This window comes from Haliotis cracherodii, unplaced genomic scaffold, assembly GCF_022045235.1.
Source record: "Haliotis cracherodii isolate W230 unplaced genomic scaffold, xgHalCrac1.p SCAF_10, whole genome shotgun sequence".
Taxonomy (NCBI): Eukaryota; Metazoa; Mollusca; class Gastropoda; order Lepetellida; family Haliotidae; genus Haliotis; species Haliotis cracherodii.
Window position 1 is genome coordinate 33,217,626 of NW_027266265.1, and position 21,260 is coordinate 33,238,885.

At 40.4% G+C, this 21,260-nt stretch overlaps 1 protein-coding gene across 1 annotated transcript; it reads left to right on the forward strand.

Annotated features, from left to right (window-relative positions):
* Nucleotides 1-436: 436 nt before the first annotated feature.
* LOC139449420 (E3 ubiquitin-protein ligase RNF212B-like) lies at nt 437-16,494 on the forward strand. The gene is made up of 14 exons (XM_071230806.1): nt 437-512; nt 1,020-1,149; nt 2,334-2,395; nt 2,792-2,866; nt 3,911-3,967; nt 4,499-4,566; nt 6,011-6,068; nt 6,660-6,679; nt 7,774-7,835; nt 9,168-9,243; nt 11,375-11,399; nt 12,405-12,495; nt 15,587-15,638; nt 16,416-16,494. Exons 2-14 carry the CDS (start codon nt 1,041-1,043, stop codon nt 16,468-16,470), a joined length of 810 nt encoding a protein of 269 aa, XP_071086907.1. The 5' UTR covers nt 437-512; nt 1,020-1,040; the 3' UTR covers nt 16,471-16,494.
* The last annotated feature ends 4,766 nt before the right edge of the window (nt 16,495-21,260 follow it).

Consider the following 21,260-nt stretch of genomic DNA (forward strand, 5'->3'; position numbering starts at 1 on the left):
TGAAATAACCGAATGAGTGCGTGTGTATAGATATCTATGTCTAATTTGGTTTAGGTTTACCAGGTTAGGCTGTTTAATATCCATATAATTGTTCTATCTTGAATAAAAAATATGTTTATTGTCATATGCACTATTTACCTAATGTTATAGAAATATATCTTATTGTGTTTCAAAACGACCAACATATATACTGAAACAGTTTTGTTAGTTGTTGTTTTACTTTCGGATCAGAAAATAAATAATATTGAGTGAAGGTTTTCTTACAAGTTCCCTAATAACCGCAAAAGAAAAAAAAACGTCAATCAAAAGTCACACGAGACGTTCTGATTGAAGTGTGCCGAGTGCTTATAAGGGGAGATAATTCCAAAGATACTTTAGCTTGGCGGGAACGTTGATGATTGAATACAAGAAGATTCGGAATTCGCCAAAGGCCAAGTCTCAGGAGCTGACTCCATTAAAAGGTGTTGCGTATTGCTGCGAAAAGTCAGGCAACTATATAACCTTGCGAACATGTAAGTATTACAGATGCGTTGGCATGCGTCATCAACTTAGACCAATATGGGCACGATAATTCATTCGTATGAACAGATCAAACTGTCGTTTCAGTGGAGATAGTTTTCACGTTTTGTACATGAAATTTCAGTTCACACCAAATTTCATTTTATACAGCATCGTTAGAAATTGGCACTAGTCCTGTATTCCTTGCCACACTGCCCAATAGTTAAGGTATCATAAAGACTAGAATCTAGTAGAATTTGCCATTTGTAAGGGTTTTGCTATATGATATCATTATACAGACTAGTGGGCTTAAACTGTAAGCAGAGACCATATGATATATTATATGGTCTCTGATGTAAGTTTCTACCGCTGTACAGGCTGTGAAGGAAACAGATTATATACTATGAGATGAGAATGTGTAAACGTCTGCACGACTCGGAGCAGATGGAACATAAAGAAATTGATAAGTAATTTCTTCCACAGATTGATGTAACATGGAATTGATATTCTTTTCCTTACAGAATCACATCCTCGCTCCACAAATGGTGGACTGGCTCCACTGTAACTTGTGTTTCATACAGCCCGGGGCAGGAGCCAACTTCTCCCTCACCAACTGTGGACATATCTACTGTGAAAAATGTTTGATAGAAGGTGAATCAGACATTTTGTGTGCAGGACAGGTGTGCATTGTGTGACTTGAAATAATGTCATGGGGGTAGGTGAAGTGAAATCGAATTTACAGTGCTTGACACAAACACTGGTCTGCTTGTCTTAGTCTAGTATATTTCCATAAGGACAAGTTAAATTAGATAAATGTTTGTCCAGTGGTCTTGTGTTATTTTAGGGACGAACAGTGTAATTTAAATTTGTACAACTTTTGAAATCAACGGTAGAGCGAGTCTAAACTCTAAGCACCAAAGTGTCTGGTAGAGATCCATCAGGACCACTGACAAATTATGGTCAGTGTCAACTCAAAATTGCGTTCAAAACCATTGCGCTCATATAGCGAGGTGCATGCATGTGGATAGTACTGGATACCCCACTCAGACACAGTACATCTACAGACTCTGACCAATCCTTGTATAGCCTGAACGCCAGAAAGGGTAACAACAAGTACAGTCTCTTAACGTCTGTTGGTATGAAATGGCCAGGGATTGAACCACCGACATTCTGCGTTGCGAGCAGATCCTCTATCCCCAGACCACAGAGATGGTCCTGAATGTCGTATGAAGCAGCCCTATGGGGATCCTGGTGGAGAAAAGATCTCAAGCGTCTTAATTATCACAGATTAGTGACCTGGAAATTTGCTGCTCATGCCTTCAACCATGTTTGGTGGCACACACATATTTTAAAAATTATTTAAGGCTCATGTCAAACAACAGGAATTATTTCAAACTATGACAGTGTACGAAATTAAGCATAAAAGTCTGGTGGTCATTTTCATAACCCAATTGTTAAACGTAGAATGTTTTATGATATGCTTCAGCAGCAAACCTCATGACACCCTTTAATTTGTAACACTGCTGTAAAGCAATATTCAATGTCATGTCAGGGCTCAAACTGCAGGATGCACACCAACTGCAAGAGGCATGCAGTGTCGTTTTTTCCTCCCCATTTCAAAATCCAGGAATCACCTGCTTTTTCATGTGTTTTTGCTGACGTGGGGGATAGATCTTCTTTTACTCTTTTTTGGAGTGTGGGTCGGGAGAGAGTGTTAACCCTGGAGGCCCTCCGTACATGTTCATACATTTATAAAGTCATTATTTTATGTTGGATAAACAATTTCTGAAATAAGGTTAAAAGACAAAAACCTGCAGCAATAGTTTGAGTTTCAGGCTGCAAAGAACAGTGTCGGATGTGTGGATCCAGATGCACAATCATCAAGCTGTCAGCAAATGTGAGTCCTATATATAATGATACCTAACGCATTGTAAGTTAGCTGTATCATTTCACCCCTCATCTACATCCTGACTCACTTTTGAGAATAGTCCTTGGTTGCATAACTGATTTTATTATTTAAATGTCAACAGGGATATATTTTTTAGGTGATAACTCGTATCTAAATTCAGTCTTGTTCCTGTAATTTTTTTAATTGAGTGATCATGCAGTAAATTGTAAATCAATAAATTGTGACAATTGTTTGCTTTATGAGAAAAACAACCTGGAATACAGAAACATCACAAAAACAGAAATGGATTGTAATGGCTGTTGTTAAAAACTTAAATTACTTCCGTCTAATATTTTTTAATCACAAAATGTTGAGATGGTGCATTATTATAACGCCACTTTTCAGATGAAACCAGAAGTGGAATTGTTTTTCACTGATCCAGTGGACATCTTGCGGAAATGTTTAAAGCAAGCCATTCAGGTAAGCAGATTTCCTTATCCAGGATTCAAAACTAACTGGCAAACAAATAGAGAATCTCACCCGAGTGTCTTTTGATATCAAATATATCAACACCAGTTGATAAAAGTGGAAAAACTCTGAGGCTTGCTCGCACTTTGAGTTATCACTTGGTGATTGGAATCTGGAGCTTTATAAACAGACATTATTATTTATTCTACCATGAATTTGGAATTTACTCGATTCTGATTGGTCAATCAGAGGCTATTAAATCACAATAAACCCCCTCTGATTGAAACAGCTGGTTGGACGGCCGCATCACCGCGGAAGCTAATATTCATAGAATAGTACTATTTTCAGTCATTGTCGGTAGGCATATTTGAATAACTATATCTACAATTACCGGTTACAAAATGCACAGATGCGGTTACTACAATATTCAAAGGATGTGTGACAATACATTTCGTGCAGAAAAACACGACAGAAATCAACAAAGGGAATGTATTTACGTTTTGGAGACAACAGAGAGCTTGAAATTTTCGCGCTTTTCTGTATACGACTGTGACGTCATATCTTTTGCGTCACAATGAGCGATATGACGTCATAATGGTGACGTGCGATGTAGAGCGAAAGCCTTGCAAAGCTTGCTTTGTTTTCTTTAGGGATGCCCACCTCATGTTAGCTTACCAAGTTGCCGTGCTTATATGCTTTCAATGCCTGTCATATGTTCGAGTGAAGTATAACGGTGTAAACAAACTGCTTGAGTATATACAACACCATATTTTGTTCGGTGATTCCGTAATTCAGATCGATTACCCACTCAAAACACTGAACTCAACCCTTGCAGCTTCACTCAGTATATTTGCTAACACCAAAGAGTTCGCATTTTTTTTAGTCATGGTAGAATGGAGATAAACATACTGTGTTTTCAATGTAGAGCTAGGTTACCTGTAGATTTAACCCCGCTAAATTGAATTTGGAACCGAACATACACAGTATGTTTATCTCCTAATTATTTGGATGTTGGAATTCATCGTGTTTCCTTCAATATGATGCATTGTGTTGCAGGTGTTTGACTTCCAGAAGAACCATCGCGGGAGGATGCTGAGTCATTTTAAAGGAAAGGTATAGTTTTAGCATCCACATAGTAAACCACAGTAGGGTGTTCCTAAGTCTCCATGTGTTCACAAGTGTGCTGACCAACCAGACAAATACTGCTGGCCACAACTTCCACATCTCTCCTGACCATGTTGGCTAGTACAATAAGTAGGGTCCATGCACTTACCTGAATGAAAACTCCCTTCAATTTTGGGCTCTCCGAACAACCTACTGTCGATAAATTGAATTTAGTGGTTTCAAACAACATGAACCAGAACTGACAAATATGTTGGCTTACTTAAATAATAGTAGGGTCGGTGGGGTAGCCTAGTGGTTAAGAGTGTTTGCTCGTCATGCTGAAGACCCATGTTCGATTCCCTACATGGCTACAATATGTGAAGCTCAAGGTGATCCAACTTGTTCGAGATAAATTTGAATAATTAGTCACAATGACAGTCTGAATGGACAGAAATTTGGAATATTTGCAGAATCTAGATTGCTAGAGGTTTGATAGCTTTTGCCCTTATCACAACATTTGTTGAACCACTTTCGTCTCAGATCTCCAAGCAACAGGAGGTGTTGGACAAGGCCCAGCATTCTATACTCAAGTACCAGCAAGTAGAGAGGTGAGGTTTGGAAGTTACAGTGATAGTTAGGAGTGTTTGAATGTCTGCATTATTACTTGGGAAAGAAATTGCCACTCATCCCAATAGTCGAGGCAGTTAGAATAGCAGAATCTTCCAATTATAACGGTTTTGCTAGTAGACTGCCACTCATCCCAATAGTCGAGGCAGTTAGAATAGTAGAATCTTCCAATTATAACGGTTTTGCTAGTAGACTGCCACTCATCCCAATAGTCGAGGCAGTTAGAATAGTAGAATCTTCCAATTATAACGGTTTTGCTAGTAGACTGCCACTCATCCCAATAGTCGAGGCAGTTAGAATAGTAGAATCTTCCAGTTATAACGGTTTTGCTAGTAGACTGCCACTCATCCCAATAGTCGAGGCAGTTAGAATAGTAGAATCTTCCAGTTATAACGGTTTTGCTAGTAGACTGCCACTCATCCCAATAGTCGAGGCAGTTAGAATAGTAGAATCTTCCAGTTATAACGGTTTTGCTAGTAGACTGCCACTCATCCCAATAGTCGAGGCAGTTAGAATAGTAGAATCTTCCAGTTATAACGGTTTTGCTAGTAGACTGCCACTCATCCCAATAGTCGAGGCAGCTAGAATAGTAGAATCTTCCAATTATAATGGTTTTGCTAGTAGACTGCCACTCATCCCAATAGTCGAGGCAGTTAGAATAGTAGAATCTTCCAGTTATAACGGTTTTGCTAGTAGACTAAAAATATTACTTTCTATCGCTGTGACTGGTTTAGTGTTTGATACCATGCGCACCAAGTCCTCGTTAATCAGCTCGTGTAGTCTGGGGATCTATCCGCCCAGAAATCTCCACAGGAGAATTTGTCAATCAAAAACGACACTTATTTCAGCCAGACTGAGAAGAAACATTTCTATCATCGTTATATGAAATATGTGATAGTAACTGCTATTAAGTTTTGCCAATATAAAGTTAATTCAATCTCATGAAGTCAGATCGTTTACTCCAATTTACAAGACAGACAAGATATGAACCCTCAATGAACCCTCAATGATTCAAATGTCAGCTTCCTATAATGATTCAGCTTCACCATCTTCTTATTTTGTCAGCACAGTTCTGTATCAAAATGAGAAAATGGAGGGTTTTTTCAGACCTTGATGGAATGTAAATGGAACATTCATCATTAAGAGATTATTAAACCCCTGACCTAAAAGGCTGGGGGGTATATAGTTATACCAAGGAAGTCTGACTGTTTGTCCATCCAACTACATTTTTGTGTGCGACCTATAACTTGAAAACTACTGAATAGATTCTTTTCAAACTTGGTGAAAACTCCGATTTTGATAAGTGGATTTTCTGAGAAAATATTGCTATTTTTCATGTTTTGAATGTTTTTCAATTTGTAAGGAGTCGAGGTCGGGTGTATTAGTGAGTCCTCCTCACTTTTTGTCATGTATTTGTTCTTTCAGAGAATTGATACGATTGAGAGAAGAAAATTCCTATTTGAAACGATTGATATCAGAAAAGGTAATGAAGGTTGAACTTTGTATCAAATATAGACCCAAAAGAATTATGCACACAAAACAATATAGACCTACAGTTTATGAATTTCATGGTTAATATGAACTTGAATGATCCAGTAAATGTTTTGAATTGAAGTTTCACCCTTCTGTTCATTTTAACATGGTAATCGTAACAGGTAAATGCTTTGAAGCAGTGAATTATGAATTTAGTATCAATATTCATAAATTTGTATCAATGCAGTATCAACATAATGATAATATTTTTAGCGATATCACGACAGTGTTTGAAATGATTTTAAAACCCAACAAGTCAGTCGAGCAGGTGACCTATAAGTGTTGCCGGCCTAACTTGCAATAATGCAAACAATCATTTGAGAATCTACAAGGAGTTATAAAAATGCTGAATATGTAGTAGTCTTAAAATAATCTGCCAGACAGTCAGGCAGGTGGAGCAAAATTTCATGCAGCTCGACAAAAACGTTACCAGCCGCGGGCAGGCAGTTATTTCAGACACTGTATCGCGATATACGATGACACCCGTAATTTCTATATACATTTTAAACGTGGTGAATCGTGTTCTTTTCTTTATATTTAGGGACTTGGGAATCATTCTAGGTAAGTAACACGCAGTAAAACCAGAGTATTTACGATAAAATAGTATTTAATAAATTGTTCGATGTATACATTTTGGTATGCCGTGATTGTCAGTGGTGTGGACTCTCAGTGAGTGGCAGTAAGAGTCAAAAGAATCTATTTATCTAGTTTTGACATTTACAGACAGGGATGTTTCCAACAAAGAAACTAGATCTCTATCCTTGTTTCATTAGTCCTCAGTGTTTGTAACTATAGTCCTCGCAACTTGAAATAGAATCACAAAATATCCCAATTCAGGTGAGGTGAAATGGGCTTTAACGTCACGTTCAAGATTATTGCACTTATATAGCGACATGCATGTATGTGTGTGTGTTTGTGTGGCTGCTTGTACTAATCCGTATGGATGCCGATTTATAGTGCTAGCTCACTGAGATACCATGCCACAGTTTTACATGAATACCCCACTCAGACACAGTATACTGACTCCGAGCCGAACAGTCCTTGTTTTAGCCCCTTAATGCCGAGCGCCAGACAGGGTAACAACAAGTACCATCTTTTAACGTCTTTTGGTATGACGCGGCAGGGGATCGAACCCCGGACCTGCCGCTCTCCGGGCGGACGCTCTACCACTGGACGACGGAGGCGGTCTGACCCCAATTCAGGGTGTTACCTTGACTTACAAAAGTGGGGTTCCGTGGGCCCTCATATAATCTCAAGGGTTCTTACTATACTATAAAATATGAGGGTCCTGTAAAGTAATGAAATGGTGTAGTGTATTATACTGTAAGATTACTGGTAATTACTTTAATCATTTATATTTCTTGTCAAGAATTTGGTAAAATGAATATTATTGAGCATCCCTCTGACTTAGAGTAAAGGCAAAGCTTGCAATGTGCGCCTATCAAGATATATCCATCATCATTAAGTTTTGATTACGTTGGTTACAATCTGGGTTAGGGTCGACAGTGTTTTAACAGTGAAAAAAAACATGCACATGTAGTATTTAAGGTGCTATAGACATAGTTCATAGTGACTTACATATTGTTGTTAGAATAAAAAAAACTCAATTCCGGTTGCAGTTTGTACTTGTAGTGCCTTTCGCTCCTGTTCCACAGACTCGGGTCCAGCACGGGGAGCATGCGTCCAGCATCATCATCATCACCTGGGAGCTACCGAGGTACTGCATCTGTGTGTCACGTCATGTACAGTTCTCCTTATTAATCAAGACACTTTTGTTATACTCATCAAGATATGTGGCTAGTCTTGTCAAGCATATTTGCTTATTGACTGACATGAGTCATGAGTAAAAAATATGAACTTTATCAAGTCTCTAGATGTAGAATTTTTTCACTAAATATATGTTTAACATGTACGGTGTATTCTCAGGTGTCATATACAGTGAAATCCTGTTAATCCAGAAACGGCCTGTGGGGATTTGTGTGTTAGAAATGGTCTCAAGCAACCAATGCTAGTCATAAGAGGTAGCAAAATGGTTCAGAGGCTTTTATTTGGATGAGATCATGTCATCATACCCCGACGACGTGCATCGTTGATAATATCAATCACTGGATAGTTTGGTGCAGACTTGATGGGGGCGGTGGGCTAGCCTAGTGGTTAAAGCGTTTACTTGTCACGCCAAAAACCTGGATTCGATTCCCAACATGGGTACAATGTGTGAAACCCATTTCTGGTGTCCCCCCACCGTGATATTGCTTGAATATTCCTAAAAGCGGCGTAAAAACTTACTCACTCACTCACTCACTCAAGACTTGATTATTTTCAGGCTGCTTTCATGTTTATAGAGAAACACAACTACACAACCGTTATTCGTTAATGTGGAAATTGTAATTGTTAAATTAGATGTTACAACCTTCAGAGCTCCAGATAAGCTGCGTATCTGCGTGAAATACGCATCAGAAATGCAGAAATACGCAGTAAAATAAAATCCAAGCGTATCAAATACGCAACGAACATTACAGATATGCTACAAAAAAAACCTTGTGCGTATCATCAAATATTGTGAAGTAACCCTGCACATTCGATTAGCAAATCAGCAACTTATTTTGAAATTTTAAACGGGCATTCCGTCAACCTTGCCAAACTCCACGATGACAGTTACATCATGATCATTTGCCATCACACTTTCTTGTGGAAATAGCGTGGTATTTTTTAGTCCTATAAAGCTCTCGAACCCACACGACACCAGTTTGCAGGAACTAGATGAATAGTGTTTTTAAATATTTACCTTAAATACCCACATGTGTAAAAACTAGTGGGTAACAGAAATTTGAATACCCAGATAGAATTACTGATACCCAATGATTTTAAATTGCATGGGTAAAATACCCACAACACCAAAAGCTTATCTGGAGCTCTGAACCTTGCATAGGTGACATGTTTTTCATAAACAAGAAGAGGCTCATATGTTTAATTTCAAGTTTTTTCGTAATGGATCTATCTATCTTGGATCATGTTGATGATGAGATGCTTTTTTTTCCTGTGGGTGCAGCTTCCCCGTCCAGATCCCCCGGCACCCAGACCTCACCCTACCACTCAAGGGGCATGGCACACTCAGCCTCTGCACAGTAAGTCTACCCTCACAGGAGAAATTTGAAACTTCGGCCAGCAAAGTGACATGTTCTGTGATTTTTGGATAGGGACGGGACACATACTGACTCTGTGGCTTTAGACAGTAGTCCGAAGCCGGAGTCTCAGCCTAGTCCTTGGCTGATAACAGATTAAAATTTATCTGAAATGGTGCTACAGGAGTACTCACAAGCCCCTCAGACTGCTGTGAGGTGAGGTGAAATGGGGTTTAACGTCGTGTCCAAGATTATTGCACTTATATAGCGACGTGCATGTACGTGTGTGTGTGGCTGCTTGAACTGATGCCGATTAATAGTGCTAGCTCATTGAGATACCATGCCGCAGTTTAACATGAATACCCCACTCAGACACAGTTTACTGACTCCGAGCCGACCAGTCCTTGTTTTAGCCCCTTAATGCCGAGAGCCAGACACGGTAACAACAAGTACCATCTTTTAACGTCTTTTGGTATGACGCGGCTGGGGATTGAACCCTGGACCTTCCGCTCTAGATCAGACTAGATCAGAAAGCTATGGGTGATTTTGAGAAAAATTTTAATGAGTTAACTTTACAAGAATATCCCAGATTTGAACAGATAAAAATAACTTTTCCCCCAATTTGTCTGCTGGGGGCACTTAGTTTGGAATCCTTGATAAATCCCTTTATCTCAACTTTCATTAAAATACTAGCTTTGATTGGTTGAGGAGCAGGCAATTATTTTCATGTAGCCCACTGTGAAATCAATCGAAACATACTGTAGGTAACTCGCTTATCTCACATTAGTTTCGTTGAGCTGAAATAGACCAATGTTTATCGGAATACTGAAATAGACCAATGTTTATCAGAATGCATTGGGTAAAGGGAGGTAACTCATTTCGTTTTTATCGTCTGCTAGCTGTCAAATGGCTCCATCAAAACGTTTTACTCAGTGAAACTTTGGACATATATTCCCGGTCTGTATGAATGTATGTCGGTGACATAAATTCGTTGTCCACCAGTCCCTAGGGGCATATGGTGTGATGTATCCTCTGTGTGAGCCTATGTACCTCGAGCTGCTGTTTACAACTTACAATGTACCACATGAGGCCCAGGTGATGCACATCCATTAGATCAGTAATTGTTACAGTTGGCCTACGCTACCAAGGGTAATGCTGATACAGTAAACTACATTTATAACGAACTCAAAGGGACCACTAATTTTAGTTCGTTATAAAGTTCATTAAAAGCGTTTGGACTGTCAGATATCTTGGATAAAGTCATGTTTCCTCTATCTAGTCGTCGCATTTTATGGACAGAATATATTCAATTCAAAGGCTATAGCCTAATCACTATTGTTACTATTGTTGAGGACAAGGTGTCAGTACTTAATCCAGTTAATCACTTGCCTTCAGTTGTTTATTGCCACTTTGAACAGCCACGGATGTTTTGATTGGCTGATAAGTGACGCCTGAGCAACTAAATTTTTAACAATTCGTTATAAACATAAACATTTTCGACAGACTACACATGGGACCATGGGATCGCTTTATCAGTTTTTTCGTTATAAGCGTGTTTGTTATATCCATCAATTTTATATATGATAAAATATACAGCAAATGGCTGTGACCAAAAAACAACAGTTTGTTATATACTGTATTCGACATAATAAGCATCCCGCTCTAATAAGCGCCCACAGCGATATTGGCTAATACATTAACCAGTGAACAATCCCAATTAGGACCCCTTCCGATTGATCAATGTACACAAGATTCATTTATTCGTGTATAATACACACCTGTGTGTTTTATGCACCCTTAATTATGGGCAATTAAATTCTGTAAAATATATCTGTCGTGTATGATACGCACATACTTTTCTTTTGTATCATTTCAGGCTGTCAGCATAAACTGCGAAATTTACAATCTTTCAACTCTGTTTTCTTCTCTCAACAAAATTATGTTCTAATAAGAGCCCCCTATTTCTAATTTTGAGAGCGCCCCGTGCACTTATTACATGGAAGACGGTACTTCAGTTTGTTGTGACATGTTTGTTATATACGAAGTTTACTGTATATCCACCTCCATTTTATACTGTAGTTGTTGATATAAAGGAAATGCAGAATGTTTGACAAAGAAATGCTCTGATTTTCAGTTACTCCAGCTCCCAACCTCAACCGGTAAGTTTGTAACTAGAGGAGGAATAGTGAACACTTCAACAGGTTGTCATTCATATTTAGACTTGACTTGCACAGGAGTGACTAGGGATTTACACCGCTTTTAGCAAAATTCCAGCAATATCACGGTGGGGGACACCAAAAATAGGCTTCACACATTGCATTCATGTGGGGAATTGAACCCAGGTCTTCGGCATGACCAGTGAATGCCTTACCCTCTAGGCTACACCACTGCCCCTTGACTTACAAGACAACCATATCGAGGTACTATCTTTACACAAATGCAGGATTCCTGTCTTTCATGATTTTCATTTGTGGAACAGTCAAAGAATGGAAGCTTTTATTGGGAGGTGTGGACAAAATGTATTATAGTTACACTTGTTTTCCTCTTCAAAGATATGGGCTCTGTGGGGATTCTGGGATTTAAAAGTTATTGACCGTCTCCAGTGAGTGAGTGAGTGAGTATGGTTTTAAGCCGCTTTTAGCAATATCATGGCTGGGACACCAGAAATGGGCTCCACACATTGTACCCATGTCGGGAATCGAACCCGGGTCTTCGGCGTGACGACTGAAAGCTTCAACCACTAGGCTACCCGACCGCCCCTGTCCTTCTCCAAACAAACACGGATCAGGCATGAAATCTTTACTAGACAGACGGGCCATCTACTTTACGTTACAGCAAGCCCTTTGTAATTTTACCTGGCCACAGGCCAACAGGCCAGCAGTTAAATCGACCCCTGGATTAGATCTGTAACTTGATCGGTAAATATTATTGAAACACTTGAATGTGTTTTTTGTGTTGCTTGCAAATGGAACCATTCCATCAATGAAAGAAAGTATTCGTAAGAATGTCCAAATAAACCCCTTTGAATTAAACTTGGGTGCTACTTTTAGCCTGGAAATGTCTGATCATTGGCTGTAGGATGCGTTAAAAAGGCCTTAAGTTTTGTAGCTTCAGTTTATTATGGACCGTGCATTACATTGTGTTATTCTGTATACTTCTAGCAGCAGATGTCTGGAACCTCACCAATGACATCAGGCCGCATCTCTGTGAGGACACCACCCTCTGATGGCAGAATAGGTACACTCTTCCACCAGGGTACTTCTGTAGCTTCTTTTTTTATATGATTTATGATTACCCTGCTGTACTGACGATGATTACCCTGCTGTACTGACAATGATTACCCTGCTGTACTGACGATGGTTACCCTGCTGTACACTACTGAGGATGATTACCCTGCTGAACTGACGATTACCCTGCTGTACTGACAATGATTATCCTGCTGTACTGACGATGATTACCCTGCTGTACTGACAATGATTACCCTGCTGTACTGACAATGATTACCCTGCTGTACTGACAATGATTACCCTGCTGTACTGACAATTACCCTGCTGTACTGACTATGATTACCCTGCTGTACTGACAATGATTACCCTGCTGTACTGACAATTACCCTGCTGTACTGACAATTACCCTGCTGTACTGATGATGCTTACCCTGCTGTACTGACGATTACCCTGCTGTACTGACAATGATTATCCTGCTGTACTGACTATAATTACCCTGCTGTACTGACGATGATTACCCTGCTGTACTGACTATTACCTAGCTGTACTGACAATGATTATCCTGCTGTACTGACAGTGATTACCCTGCTGTACTGACGATTACCATTCTGTACTGACAATGATTACCCTGCTGTACTGACGATGATTACCCTGCTGTACTGACGATGATTACCCTGCTGTACTGACAATTACCCTGCTGTACTGACAATGATTACCCTGCTGTACTGACAATGATTACCCTGCTGTACTGACAATTACCCTGCTGTACTGACTATAATTTCCTTGCTGTACTGACGATGATTACCCTGCTGTACTGACTATTACCTAGCTGTACTGACAATGATTATCCTGCTGTACTGACAGTGATTACCCTGCTGTACTGACAATGATTACCATTCTGTACTGACAATGATTACCCTGCTGTACTGACGATGATTACCCTGCTGTACTGACGATGATTACCCTGCTGTACTGACGATGATAACCCTGCTGTACTGACAATGATTACCATTCTGTACTGACAATGATTACCCTGCTGTACTGACAATGATTACCCTGCTGTAATGACGATGATTACCCTGCTGTACTGACGATGATTACCCTGCTGTACTGACGATGATTACCATGCTGTACTGACAATGATTACCCTGCTGTACTGACTAGGATTACCCTGCTGTACTGACAATTATTACCCTGCTGTACTGACGATTATTAACAAGCTGTACTTACGATGACTACCCTGCTGTACTGACTAGGATTACCCTGGTGTACTGACAATGATTACCCTGCTGTACTGACGATGATTACCCTGCTGTACTGACAATGATTACCCTGCTGTACTGACGATGATTACCATTCTGTACTGACAATGATTACCCTGCTGTACTGACGATGATTACCCTGCTGTACTGACGATGATTACCCTGCTGTACTGACGATGATAACCCTGCTGTACTGACAATGATTACCATTCTGTACTGACAATGATTACCCTGCTGTACTGACAATGATTACCCTGCTGTAATGACGATGATTACCCTGCTGTACTGACGATGATTACCCTGCTGTACTGACGATGATTACCATGCTGTACTGACAATTATTACCCTGCTGTACTGACTAGGATTACCCTGCTGTACTGACGATGATTACCCTGCTGTACTGACGATGATTACCATTCTGTACTGACAATGATTACCCTGCTGTACTGACAATGATTACCCTGCTGTACTGACGATGATTACCCTACTGTACTGACAATGATTACCCTGCTGTACTGACAATGATTACACTGCTGTACTGACAATGATTACCCTGCTGTACTGACGATGATTACCCTGCTGTGCTGACGATGATTACCCTGCTGTACTGACTAGGATTACCCTGCTGTACTGACGATGATTACCCTGCTGTACTGACAATGATTACCATTCTGTACTGACAATGATTACCCTGCTGTACTGACTAGGATTACCCTGCTGTACAGACAATGATTACCCTGCTGTACTGACGATGATTACCCTGCTGTACTGACGATGATTACCATGCTGTACTGACAATGATTACCCTGCTGTACTGACTAGGATTACCCTGCTGTACTGACGATGATTACCCTGCTGTACTGACGATGATTACCATGCTGTACTGACAATGATTACCCTGCTGTTATGACGATGATTACCCTGCTGTACTGACGATGATTACCATGCTGTACTGACAATTATTACCCTGCTGTACTGACGATTATTAACAAGCTGTACTTACGATGACTACCCTGCTGTACTGACTAGGATTACCCTGGTGTACTGACAATGATTACCCTGCTGTACTGACTAGGATTACCCTGCTGTACTGACGATGATAACCCTGCTGTACTGACGATGATTACCCTGCTGTACTGACAATGATTACCCTGCTGTACTGACTAGGATTACCCTGCTGTACTGACGATAACCCTGCTGTACTGACGATGATTACCCTGCTGTACTGACGATGATGACCCTGCTGTACTGATGATGATTACTCTGCTGTACTGACAATGATTACCCTGCTGTACTGACGATGATTACCCTGCTGTACTGACAATGATTACCCTGCTGTACTGACTAGGATTACCCTGCTGTACTGATGATGATAACCCTGCTTTACTGACGATGATTACCCTGCTGTACTGACGATGATGACGCTGCTGTACTGACGATGATAGCCCTGCTGTACTGACGATGATTACCCTGCTGTACTGACAATGATTACCCTGCTGTACTGACGATTATTAACAAGCTGTACTTACGATGATTACCCTGCTGTACTGACTAGGATTACCCTGGTGTACTGACAATGATTACCCTGCTGTACTGACTAGGATTACCCTGCTGTATTGGCGATGATAACCCTGCTGTACTGACGATGATTACCCTGCTGTACTGACAATGATTACCCTGCTGTACTGACTAGGATTACCCTGCTGTACTGACGATGATAACCCTGCTGTACTGACGATGATTACCCTGCTGTACTGACGATGATAACCCTGCTGTACTGACGATGATTACCCTGCTGTGCTGACGATGATTACCCTGCTGTACTGACGATGATTACCCTGCTCTATCTGGTTTCAGCCAGCAGCCAGGTCACACCCATCCAGGACTTCCACAGATCACAAACACCACAGTAGGTACACCCACACTCACAGATTCAGCCTCAGTTTTTCTTTCATTTTAATCAAAGTTGCAGTGAAATATTTTTGATATGAAAAAAATCCTAGGTTATATTAATTTTATCACCCTTTTCAAGACATAAACTTGGTATGTCCCATAAACTATGGGAGAAAAAAAACAGAAAATGTATTGCAGAGATAGCAATACTTAAATCTACACCAGAGCCAAAACAGCAGTTTCCTTGCCAAACATTATTGTGTCCTGAAAGCCTTAGTGTTGCATAGACCATAGAAACATAGATATAGATGTATATTACTCACAGACAAAAGAAACGTGAATACCATACATGTTGGCTAATATATGAAGAAATACTTGGATTCAAGAGATATTAGATGTGCACAAACGAACATACTGTTATGTTGTTGGAACTCACGCTCATGAACGCATCACGTGACGTTATAGATCCATGATTCAAGATGCACAATTTGACTTGTGCAGGATTAGCATGTAAAGTTTGAAATCAGGTGCAGCAAATCGTGATAAGAATAAAGACACGCTGTGGTAACACTTGACTGATTTTTAGTTTTGTCATTAAACACATTGGAAACATCTCTTCTTAACGTCCATACTTCTCTACATGTTTCTATGGTTCGTGCATATTTTGGCGGTGGCTATATAATGTACTTACGAAACACTGGTTGATTACCCACCAGATGTGACCTGTCTATCATTACTTAACACAGCAAGTGCAGGAGTAATGTTGGTCGCTGTGTGACATTCTGTGTTTTAGATCCGTCCCACACCCCATCAGTCTGCCAAGTCCTTCACCAAAACGTCCATTTTGAAGAAGAGCAATTACTGGCAAGTTGATGTGAAGATTGTCCACCTTGAGCTTGTATGTTAGGTTGTACAAAGTCTATATTGTTAATAAACTAAACACATATAGAACAATTGTTGTTGTGAATGTGAATAAGGGGGAAAATTGTGGATAATGGGTCCCCAGTAACCTATGCTTGTCCCTGGAGTCGGCTTAGTGGATCACTCTAGCTATGTGATTTCGTTTATAAGTGTCTTGTAATGTTATATCATAATATAATGTCAATCGTTTGTTCAGACTCAATTCTTTGCAGGCTGCCTCATAGCTGAAATATTGCATGCTGAATAGGGCTGAAAACAGTACAATATTCGACGTAATATGCGCCCCGCTCTAATAAGCCCCTGCGGCGATATTTCTTAATATATTGGCTTGTGAACAATCCCAATCAGCACCCCTTCCGATTGATCAATGTACAAAAGACTTATTTATTCGCGTATAATACGCACTCGTGTGTTATATGCATCCTTAATTATGGGCAATTAAATTCGGGACAAATATGTATGTCGTATATAAACATTTCAGGATGTCAGCATAAACCACGAAATTTATCTTTCAACTCTGTTTTTTTTTGTCACCAAAATAGTATTCTAAAAAGAGCCACCTATTTCTAATTTTGAAAGCGCCCTGAGCTCTTATTACGTCGAATACGGCAATACAATTGTTACAATTCTGGTGGTTTGTGGGGATACCAGGATAAATGTGACCCCCAGTCAGTATGCTTGTAACAGGAGATGAATGGATGGTCAGGCTTGGTGACTTGGTTGGTTGTTATCTTAATTTACAACGCCAGCATTAGTGGTTGTCACTATCAATCACTAGTTTGTCTGCTCCAGATGCCATTATTTAAAGGCCAGCTGTGTGGCATAAAACAGTATCAAACTGATCTGGTTGTTCTTTCTGTCTATGTTACAAGAAGATGGGGGTTGGTTTGTTGTTTAATGCCGTACTCAGCAATATTCCAGCTATATGACGGCGGTCTGTAAATAATCAAGTTAGACCAGACAATCCAGTGATTGACATCATAAGCATCGATCCACGCAAGTGGGATACCATGACATGCATCAACCAGGTCAGCAAGCCTGACCACCGGATCCCGTTAGTCGCCTCTTACGACAAACGTGACAAACATAGTTTCCTTTTACGGCAAGAATGGGTTGCTGAAGACCTATTCTACCCTGGATCATCAGGGGGCTTATTTTAGGTACTGGCGTGAATGTGAATCGCTTGGTTAAAATAGCCTGCGCTCTGCACCATACCGAGTTCGGTTCATATGGACTTATGCCATAACCTGTGGCATCTCGCAGTCCCAAATAGCAATCATCATTAAAGCACTTAGACTCTCCTGTGCATCTTCCGTAGTCAAGGGCGTTAACTGACTGAAAGTGGAAACTGGACTTTTACAGTCAGTTAACTCCTGTGCCTCGAAAAGCTGTTTCTGTGAGGATTCCGGGTACATGCTTGTTGCAAGTAGCGACTAAAGTGTGGATTGGAGTGGTCAGACTCAGACTCTGTTGATAACATGTCACAGTGAATACACTGGAATGGCGAGTATCCTTCAAATACTTGCACACCTTTCAAGAAGAATAAGGTCACTTTCAATGAGCCACTTGCCATATTTATTCCTAATGATTGATTTACTGTCGGGCAAAAGAAAGTATACACCCTTTGAGGGTGGCTAAAAATATAACAAACAAGAGCTGATTAGTCGATGGTGATGTATTTGTTATTGGTATCATAGTTGTGTTTTGGACATAAGTTTGCAGATTTTCGGGACTTTTCAGTCTAGTAAAGTTTTGATCAAGTTTGTATTTGTTTGGTCAAATCCCATTTTCAAGTGTATATTTTCTTTTCCCTGTCGTGTGAACTTGAACTTGTGATAATGATCACTGCTCCAGTAAAAGTTGACAGCAAAATGACATGGTGAGCTATAATACATTGGTACTCTTCCTTTTGATCCACCTGTCCTGGGTATGCATGATACCATAAATGATTAAGAACTTATGGCTTACCCAGTCGATAGTTTTGAACCCCCGACAAAGACACTGGGTAGTTGTATGTACGATTTCAGAGTTCAGCGTCGACTCCAAATGTTTAAATACTAACTTGGGGGCACGGGTGGCCCAGTCGTCTAAGGCACCGCGATTCGCTGTGCAGAGTCGCGTCCCTTGGGCACGCCAGAAACTTATGATTGTGGGTTCGAATCCCGGTTCGCCCCGATCGTTTCCAGGTTTGTCAGCACCATACCCGTGCTCGTGGGTTTCACTGAAGTGGTAAACGTCTGAGACCTGCATCCTCCCGCATTAAGCTGACACGCCCTGATATAACTGGAATACTGTTAAAAGCTGCGTTAAACCCAACTCACTCACTCACTAAATACAAAATTATTCATTTTTGATAAGTTCAAATATTAAAACAGTCATGAAGTAGCATCCTTTCGAGTGGGTAAAAAAGTAATATTGTTTGCGTATGAGGAAAAGGCGCGTCGTCATCAAAGTATAAATCTATATACTACAGAGGGTTAACCTGGAGGTTAAAACGTTCTCCCGTTGCCCCAAAACAATAAATCATGTGAAGCACATTTGTGGTGTCTCTAGTTCGCTCTAGTGTCGTCCCTTGGACACGCCAGAAACCAATGAGTCGATTCTCGGTTCATCCCGATTATGTTTCTGTGTTGGTAAGCACCATAACGGTGCTCGTGGGTTTCACGGAAGCGGTAAACGTACGAGACCTGCATCAGGTCGGGCTTTCCTCACTCATTAAACTGACACGCCGTAATGTAACTTGAATACTGTTCAAAGCGGCGTTAAACCTAACGCACTCACTCGACCCGTGAAGATCAGTTTTAGAATTGGTCTTCAGCAACCCATGCTTCTCATAAGAGGCGACTAACTGGATCGGGTGGTCAGGCTTTCTGCTTTGGTTGATGCATATCGTATTCCAATTGCGTAAATCGATGCTCATGATGTCAATCACTGGATTGTCTGGTCCAGACTCGAATATTTACAGACCACTGGAATATTGCTGAGTGCGGCGTTAAACAACGAACACTCAATCAACCTTGTGTCCCTCGCCGTGATATTGCGGGAATATTGCTATTTAAAAGCGACATGAAACCACATTCACTCACTCATACTACTAACAGTTGTACGTACCCGTGAATCCGGGGTGGAATAGGTCTTCAGCAACCCATGCTTGCCGTAAAAGGCGACTATGCTTGTCGTAAGAGGCGACTAACGGGATCGGGTTGTTAGGCTCGCTGACTTGGTTGATGCATATCATCGATCCCAGTTGCCGTCATATAGGTGGGATATTGCTGAGTCCGGCGTTAAACAACAAACATAAACAGTTGTACGTTCTATGTTGTACTCGTCTTAAGTGTAATAAGACAGCTATTCTAACTGTTGTAGTTCCAGCACACATATAAACAAAGCCAGTGTTTGTACACTGATTATAAACCTACTGCTATTTAAGTGTAGGTATCTTCCAATTTCGCAATAACATCTTGGGAGGTTTTACTTTTTCCTGGTAAGACCTCATCCCCTGGAATGAGGTTTTACTTTTTCCTGGTAAGACCTGATGGTATAGTAGATGAGATTTGTACTTGGTGTTTCAAACGTCCAATGTTCTAATATCGAAGACAAGACATTAAGGTTTCCATTATGGATGACGGGAATAGAAATTGCAACCTCATACATCGTGTTTACTTTTGTAACCAACTGTTTTCCCACTGATCTACCGTGCCAGGTGATGAGAAGTTGTTCAGTTTTAAGTTCTTCATGCTGCATGCTGCAAGATATCTGTTTATATGTTTGATAAAACACCCTCGGTTTTAGTTCACGGTTTTAAGATTTTCAACCAAGACCTCAGAGTCGTGTTTTATCCTTAACTTATAATGGTCTCGTTTTATCGCGCCAAATTTTAATTGGGTCTGTTTGTTAATTAAACTCTTTATAAGCCAGAGAAAACACTACCCATCGGAGGCGTGTTTTCTCCTTCAGTACTCTACACTCCGATGCTCCACCAAATTACTGTTATATTTGTTTTCTAACTTAATATATCCGGTGTGGTGGGGTAGCCTATTGGTGAAAGCGCTCGCTCGTCCCGTCGAAGGTCCGGGTTCAATTCGCCACATGGGTACAATGTGTGAAACCCATTTGTGGTGTCCCTCGCTGTGGTATTGCTGGAATATTGCTGAAAACCATACTTAGTAATTCACGCACTCACCATATAATTCTGCTTACCGGTACCGGTACCAGCTTGGTGGAACACTTTGCTCCTGTGTACTAGTATATTACAAAAACAACAAAACTGTTTCCTTCTGCTGCTAAACTCATCTTGGGAGACTGGAGTCTGTGTTTTCAAAATAAATATATAAAACTCAAAAACGTTAACACTGCAAAAATGACAATCGGCATGTAATATGAAGAACACGTTCTCTAGGTCATCCTCGATTTTCCACTGTGTTACATTAAAATTATATTATGATATGTATTCAGTGTGTCTATTTAGATATTTATCAAGCTACATGGAGATATAAACACTGGAAATTCGAGGATAAGATACAAACAGCGTGTGTATTAATATCGTATTTTTAAGGGTTTATTTGAGCAGATGCATGCTGCGCTTGTATTTGAATATTATGTCTGAACAAAAATATTTACAGAATGCGCATTACACAATTCTGCAAGTTTGTTGATTTACCGTCTTCAGAAAAGATCCCTTCCCCTCGCGCAGGAAATTCGATATCTGTGTTCTCAT